The 8721-nt window shown below is 36.9% G+C and overlaps 1 protein-coding gene across 1 annotated transcript in view; it reads right to left on the bottom strand.

Annotated features, from left to right (window-relative positions):
- Positions 1 to 8427: 8427 nt before the first annotated feature.
- The window catches only part of LOC128249893 (uncharacterized), an 8014-nt gene continuing 7720 nt past the window's right edge, over positions 8428 to 8721 (bottom strand). The window contains exon 5 of the mRNA XM_052974463.1: positions 8428 to 8597. Coding sequence (XP_052830423.1) covers positions 8522 to 8597 — 76 coding nt within the window. The 3' untranslated portion in view covers positions 8428 to 8521. The remainder of the gene's footprint in view (positions 8598 to 8721) is intronic.

Raw genomic sequence — 8721 nt, 5'->3', positions numbered from 1 at the left:
TTTGTTTTAGTTCTTTGTGTTTTTTTTTATAATTTTGTATTTCCTCCACATTTTTTTGTCTCATTCATGACTCCTTGTTAATTTTTATTTCTATTTTTTAAAGAATATGATTTTTTTATTCAAATATTTTATTTTATTGATGTTTTATTGAAAACTCCACGTCAAAATAATAAGAAAGCAAATAAACAAAAGCACAGACACACACACACATATATATACATATATATATACATATATATATGTGTGTATATACATGAATATACATATATATGTACATATATATATATATGTTTATATATATATGTGTGTGTGTGTGTGTGTGTATGTGTATAGAAAAGAAAAGAAATGGAGCAATAGATAACAATGAGAAGTTGATCATTGGTATTAAAAGGTCATAGTTTAATTGTAGTTCAGAACCATTTGCAGCTGTTTCCATTTATCAAATCGAAGTAAATTTGCATTTATCTCATGGAAGAACTATATTACCAATGAAGAGGTTTTGCTCACGGCCGAACTGCCCAACATTGAAGTTACCATGGCATGACATAGTCTCCGCTGGTCTGGACAGATCATCCATATGCCTCATATGAATATGAGCAATTAGCTCTGAGTAAGTTAAGAATGGTTCCCCATATTTTCAGTTGCTCAGTTGGTAATATTGAACCTTAAATGCACTCAAAATATATCTGAAACAGTTGTAAGCCTATGATAAATAACCAGATGTATATAAACCATTCTCTCTCCATTGTTTTACCTCTTAATCCTTTCTGTTGAAGAGCATAGGCTCAAAACATAAAACACTTTTCCATTCTTCCTGAGCGTTAAACTAATACACCTGCTTGGTGTTCTTACACCTGTCTTCATCTTTTGTCTTCTGTAAATTTGAACTCATGGCTGGTTTCTGACATATTTTTCCACTTTGTATGGACATTTTATCCTGTCTCTGCTGTTCTATCAGTGTTTGTGTATTTGAAAACAGATTGTTATCTTATTTGTATCTCACAATACACGTTTCGATGGAAACTGAAAGAAGCCCATTGTACATATGTGCGTGTGTGTGTGTGAGTGTATGTGTGCGTGTGTGCATGTGTGCGTGTGTGTGTTTGTGTGTTTCCTCTACCAACCACTGTACACATGAGAACCAGTGTTGGTTTGTTTACATCCCTGTAACTTAGCAGTTCAACAAAAAATAACTGATGCAATAAGTACCAGTCTTAAAAGAGAAAGTTCTGGGGTCCACTCATTCGACTAAAAACTCTTCAAGGCAGTGGTACCCCAGCATGGCCACAGTATACTGATAAAAGATACGAAACATTCAATGGGGTTAGTTACCAGGTGTTGGCCTCTTTGACTTGGATTGTCCTCTTCTGCCATACACAATGGAGTTGTGTCTGATGTAATAATTGTGTGATCCGGCCCAAGCCAGACCGGATCAGGTCATCAGCCGGGCTTTACCAGGGAAATTAGGATCTTTGAGTTGACCTCCTGCCCACCCCCACCACTATTGATCAATTTGATCAGAGCCAACCAAATCTATACAACAACAGCGACAACAGGAACAAACTGACGGATTGAAATAACTGAAGAAGGATCGACGTTTCCTGCTTGTTATTTCTCTTCCACTTCACTGCAGAGAAATGGCTTTTTTTTTATTTGGAATTTGCAAGTGGTAATTTCCTAGTTTTAAGTTATCTTTGTCTAGTACTGCCGTTATTGTCATCATTGTCATCATCATCATCACTGTCGTTGTTATTGTCATTGTCGTCAGCACCATCATCACTAACACCAACACCATCATCATCATCATCATCATCACCATCACCATCATCATCATCATCATGAACATCATTATCATCGTCATAGACATTATTGTCATTATCATAATCATCATCATCATTGTTGTCATAGACATTGTTGTCATCACCATCATGACGATGACCACCACCACCACCATCATCATCATCATCATCATCATCGTTTCATGACCCTTTTCCATATTAGAATAGGTCAGACTAGTTGTTGCTGATCTCCAAGTCAGTTCTTATTTGGAGTTTCTGACTTCTTTGACATGTCACAGAACTATGTGTTCCTTCATAGAAAGCAAATAGTAGGGAGCACAGGATGTATCATAGTTGTCGTTGTCATCGTCGTCATCATCATCTTCATCATTTAATGTCCGTTTTCCACCCTGGCATCGGTTAAAGAACAGTTTGAGAAAATCTGGCAAGTCACATGTTGAGCTGCGGTGTTACCTTTGGTATGGTTTTCATTGCTGGACACCCATCTTAAGGATCTGTTTGGTCACTTCCTGGGTATTTCAGACAGGCTCCAAGTAACAAAGTAACAACATTTTCATGATGGTAGAGCTGACCACAAACCATCGATCCAACCCTTTCTTGTCAAGTCTACAAATCGTAATTCATCATTCCTGTCAATTTCACAAAATTTTGATCTGTCACTCTTGTCAAGTCCATAAATCATTGTCCCTCACTTAACCATTATGTTATAGATTGATAAATAAAGAACTGACTGCATTTTGAAAAAGAAAATGAAAGAGTCTTGGAATGACCAAGTCTGTTGGCCATTCTACATTAGAGAAACCTTGATTCTCACAAAGTCTTCTTTAAGAAGATATTTTCTCCCTAATATCCCTCCCCTCCCCTCACTGATATCAAAATCTTATTCAAAGTGTTGCTCCAGTTTTGCCATTCCACTCAAATATAGTAGAACTATTTTCACTGAAGTCAATCTTGCAACACAATTAAAGCTTTCTTTGACAAAAAAAAAAATTCATGCCAACACAGTTCTTGGTAAAAAAAATATCATAAACAAGTCATTTGTGTCTGTGGTCTTCTTCCAAAAACGCCTCCACAATTCTGTGCTTTGAAACAACCATTCACAAAACTCTCTCTTTCTCTCCCCCCTCTCTTTTTTTCTCTCTCTCTCACTCTCTCTCTCTCTCTCTCTCTCTCTCCTACTACCAAATAAACTTTATTTTATCCTTTATCCTGCTTCTAAACAAGTGGCGTTCATTCTTGAAAAACTTTCTGATAGAGATCCTGTTATAGATTTTGGCACAGCAGCAGCAGAAGTAGTAGTAGCAGCAGTGGTGATGGTAGTGGTAAACGTGGCAGCGGTGACAGTGGTGGTGCTGCTGGTGGCTATGGGTGGTGCTGGCAGCAGTAGCAGCAGCAAAAGCAGCAGCAACAAAAGCAGCAGCAGCAGTAGTAGTAGTAGCAGTAGCAGTAGTAGTAGTAGTAGTAGTAGTTGACTATTACAAAAGCAATGAAGACAATGATGATGATGATGACAACGACGACAGCAATGATGATGATGATGATGATGATGATGATGGTGATGTCTATGCGGGTGTCGAGTCTATAATCAGCTTAGACTGAAATGACGTCAGTCACATTTGAAGCTGATCGAAGGAAACATTTGATTGACGACATTTCTTTTGTGACTGTCCAATATCTGATCATGTGAGGTCAGTCCAATTTCTACCGATATTTACAAATAAAAGAAAACCCGTGGTTCACAATCAAAGGACAGTTGTAGATTTGAGGGAGAAGTAACTGCTTTCTCAAGCTGTTCTTGGGACTCCGTTGACGCTCATTCACAGACACAAGATGTCTCTTCTTTTCGAAACGCTGTATTCGAGTTTGTTAACTGCTACATTGACCACAATCAAGACTCCACAGAAATTCCCTCACCAATTCAAGTGATCCCTATTGGTAGACATTAGGGAGTTTGTTGCAGGAAATATGGCAATTACATTGAGCATAGTCTTATGTACCCACTGTGACCCATTGGGTGACAACCACTCCAAGTTGAAAATGTTGATGTTATTTCGAACTTCATGCAATAAAATACTTAAATAATACAGTTCTTCTGCCTTTGGTGTGACAATATAAACATGACCGAGAGTTCCTTCTCCCCCCACCCACTCTCTTTTTTGCCATTCTTTGTTACTACTTTGGCATAAAGTAATATTTTTGCTAAGTCATCATTGATGCACAATGGAAAGAATTCTGTCAATGTTCTTCTCATATGTCATTCATTGACAGCCATATATATCCCCCATAATTTCTGAGCAATATTCTTTGTTCATCTGGTAGATGAACTTGCAGTCTCATTATTGCAAATCCTAAAATGGATGCAACTGCTTCAGATGGTCCAATATACCTAACCATTAGATATTAACTAATTTCATTATCATTGTTTCTTTGAAAAGCAGCTTGGTCATTTCCTTTCAGTGAGTACTTCATCATGTACTTAATTGACCTCACTGAGGCAATGATTTCAACATTGCAGTGGCATTTGCAGTTTCATTATAAACTACAACCCATTTGTTGTTTGTTTGTTTTTCCATTCTTATGAGATTCAACTCCTCCCATTGCAACTGATCTTTGTCTAGAAAGAGTCTCTCTCTCTCTCTCTCTCTGTTTTTCTGCCTTTTGATTTAAGATGATAAAGATTAATATTTTATTTTGAATAAAATAGTAATGTTCCCCTTTAAGAAAAGAAAAAAATCAAGTACTTGTGATTCAAAAAATAAAATATAGGGAGAATTTCTCTTTCAGTCCACAGCACTCATCATTTGCCATTGTCAGAATATCCTGCTGAACTTGATGAAAAATTTCTGCTGGTGTAAACCTGTAAAGTCATAGATACAGTTTGGCCAAAGACACATTGGTTTCAAATCTTGGCACAAAGCCAGCAATTTTATGTGAAGTGAGTAAGTTGATTACATTGACCCTAGTGCCCAACTGGTACTTCATTTATCAACCCCAAAAGGATGAAAGGCAAAATCAATTAAACTAGGTTGATTAAACTTAGAACAGTTCTCGGATTTTGGGAGTGAATGGTAAGAAACGACTTTGATTTCAAGTCACCAGCTGTATTTCCTCCCACAAGAAGTATTTGATTAGTTCAAGAAGTTTTAAAGCCTGAAACCAATTTTTCTTCCTGGCAAATATGTCATACAAGACATGTCTTCCAGAAAAGCCAAGTTTCATCACTATTCTATGCATGTTCTGTAGAATGAACTTCAGTAATAATTTCCTTCAACCCCTAAAGATGATTAATAACAGCCTCTGTGCCAGAATGGGGACTTCACCAACCATTTTAATGTTGTGCAAACTTATCAAATCAACTCTTAAACCTTTCAAACTAGTCTTTATTAATATGTAAAAAAAAAAAAGTTTCACCTAAGAAATTTCACTTTCCACTTTCAGTAAATTGTCCTACGTCATTTGAATGACCATCATGTCTGTGAACACATTATGTCCCGTATAATCGTTAATCCACATCGTCACGAGCTAATCTATTTTAAGAATCACTTCAGTTTTATGAAAAATAATGTCCAGGAATTCAACAGAAAAGCTGTTTGACTACTTGACCTCATTTCGTCTTTGGTGTTGCAAATTGTTCCACTCTAAACATTGCAAGCTTTTAAGTTTTAGCAATAGTGGTTTCAAATTTTTGCGCAAAGCCAGCAATTTCAGAGGAGTGGGTAAGTCAATTATATTAACTCCCAATGCTCAACTGGTACTTAATTTATTGACCCAAGAAGGATTAAAGGCAACCTCAGTGGAACTTGAACTCAGAACATAAAGACGGACGAAATACCACGAAGCATTTTGCCTGGCATGCTAACAATTCTGCTAACAATTCTGCCAGCTCACTGTCTTCAGGTTTTTGGAACATTGCTGACAATTTCTGAAACATAATTCATTCGTAAAAACATTGAGTTTAATATCTGTTGGATTAGAAATGGTACACTGCTTCCACAGGACAAGTGGTATGACCCAGCCACTATAAAGTGAGATGACATCAACCAGTACAGAGAATCATGTGTCAGTCGTTGTAGAGTCATTGTATGAGTTCTCAGTTGGAGTTAAGTGTCAGTTACATGTTATAGTTGAGTTCAGGTTTACACTCAAGACGGTTCAAATTTGGTGTATTACCATTCTGGTATAGAAGAGATACACTGTATCTGATACCAAGAAAATATCATGGTTACTAGAGTAGATACAACAGCTACAGTTACAAAAGTGGCCACACATTATAACTGCAGAAAACACCACATCATAACAGTGGTGACGAGGATTTTAACAATTCATGTAAACAACATTAAAAAAAAAATTTCACGTGGTTGGCATGCTTGGAAGTATCAGCACTCAACAACCAACATGGCTGAAAGAGATTGGTGCAAGTGTGAAGGTAGCACACCTACAAAAACCAGCATTGCTTGGAGCTGCAAGAATTCTTTGCAGGATTCTTGAAACATGACCAGTAAACAAGTGTCACCTGAGTCTGCTGGTTGCGGACAACTGACACTCCCCATCATACTCAGCCAGATAAGCTGGGAGCTTTCATCAAATAATAATAATAATAATAATAATAATAATAATTCTTTCTACTATACGCAAAAAGCCTGAAATTTCAGGGAAGGGGACTAGTCGATTATATCGACCCCAATGTTTCACTGGTACTTAACCTATCCACCCCAAAAGGATGAAAGGCCCTGGCAGAATTTGAACTCAGAACGTAAAGACAGATGAAACGATGCTAAGTATTTCATTTGGTGTGCAAACAATTCTGTTAGCTCATCACCTTAAATAATAATAATATTAAGCATGAGAATGTTGATGATGATGATGATGATGATGATGATGATGATGATGATGATGATGATTTCTTTGTCTACATTGGCCCAAGACATTCAAGACCACATCAAAGGATGGGATACAACACACAAAGGGAAAACACTACAACATTAAAGGATATAACAAAAGGATATTAAAATACAAATAAGAAAGATAAATAAACCGAATCCCCAGTAGCTGGGTAGTCCACTCGGGGTAACTGAGGGTAAACCCCACACAAAAAGACCCGGAATACTCTGCCAGCACCAAGGCATGGGAAGTGCCATCTTCCAGTTTCTTTCCTCCTACTTCGAAAGTCATACTCAGAGTAGATCCATTCAGCCTCTCCAGTCTTGCCACTCACATCCAACTTTCGATAAACACAATGGAAGGCATCACCTCCCTCTTCAAAGGATATTTGAAGAAACCGATGAGAGTTTGGTAAGATAGGAATCTTCAGACCTTTCTGACTGGTCCACCACACAGTTTCTTTCACTACAACCGCTAAGCAGAGAAAGACCCGACTCCCTACTCTGTCAAAAGAAGCTGGTGAGTCGATCTTCACTACACACTCGGCGGACAGCCGCATCTGTGTTACATGAGACCAGAAGCTGCTCAACACAAACCCACAGATCGCTAATGTACAGACACTGAATGGATTCGTCCCCCTGCATACATCATAAACAGATTTGGCTGTTGGCACTTCCATGTCTGAACAGGTAATAAATATCTCACTAAAATCATGCAAAAGATCCCACAGATGGTATCTCACATATTTTATGTGAATTCCTTTCCTTGTAGATGCGATCTTATCGTTTGTTCGACGCACTAACGATTCTGCTAACTCATTGCTTTATTTCTTGTTACTCTAGCTATCGTTAGTACCAGAGTTACTTCCCCTGCAAAATTGTGATTCATGATACAAGGGACATAACTACAGTCTAAATCTGGATCCAATATTCCTGGATTTAAAAATAGCCAACTCTGTCCTCAAGTGTATCTCTCCAATAATGTCTTGATATTTTATTTACATTATTTACATTTGACGGATATTTGTCCTCATCTTGTTTGTTGCTAACACAACGTTTCGGCTGATATACCCTCCAGCCTTCATCAGGTTTCTTAGGGAAATTTCGAACCTGGGTTCTCATTCCTAAGGTATTTTTCAATGTTATTATTATTATTGTTATTATTATTATTATTATTATTATTATTATTATTATTATTATTATTATTATTATTATTATTATTATTATTATTATTATTATTATTATTATTATTATTATTATTATTATTCAGGTCACTGCCTGGAATCAAACCCCAAGATTCTGAGTTCAGAAACATTAACAACGAACAAGATGAGGACAAATATCCGTCAAGTGTAAATAATTCCTCATCTCTTAAATATAGAACTGTAGGTCCCAGTACTTTGTTATTTTCTCTATACTTCTCATATGTATGCGTGTGTGTGCCCTTGTCCTGACATCATATGGCATAAACAAGCATCACCATCATACAAATGGTGTTACTCATTTCCAGTCTTGGACAGTCTGACAGGACCGGACAAGCTGGAGAGCTGCACCAGGCTCCAGTTGTCTGTTTTGGCATAGTTTCTACGGCTGGAGGCCTTCCCTAATGCCACTCACATTAAAGGGTGTACTAGGTACCTTCTATGTAGCACCAGCATGGGCAATTTCTTACATGTGAAAAGAATTAAAAATTATTACGATAAAACAACTAGATTGCAAGATAGCAACAGTGTATTTATTAAGACAGCTGTATATATTTGATATCAAATGAATCATAGAAATATCATTCGTACCAATCTGACATAATTCTTTGGCTTTCAGGAATTTCCTTGGGTTTCTTTTTTATCTCCGAGAGCAAAACACCTCTTTTCCTCTGCTGTTGAACCATTTTGAGTAACAGCCGCCACATAAATAGGAACTGCAATAAAGGAATGCATGTATGCACACACTTACATATAGACATATATATATATATATATATATATATATATATGTCTATATATGTATGTATGCATATATATATATATATATATATATATATA

Source organism: Octopus bimaculoides, chromosome 18, assembly GCF_001194135.2.
Source record: "Octopus bimaculoides isolate UCB-OBI-ISO-001 chromosome 18, ASM119413v2, whole genome shotgun sequence".
Lineage (NCBI taxonomy): Eukaryota > Metazoa > Mollusca > Cephalopoda > Octopoda > Octopodidae > Octopus > Octopus bimaculoides.
Note: the sequence above shows the minus strand (reverse complement) of the source record. Positions and strands in the feature narration are given on the sequence as shown.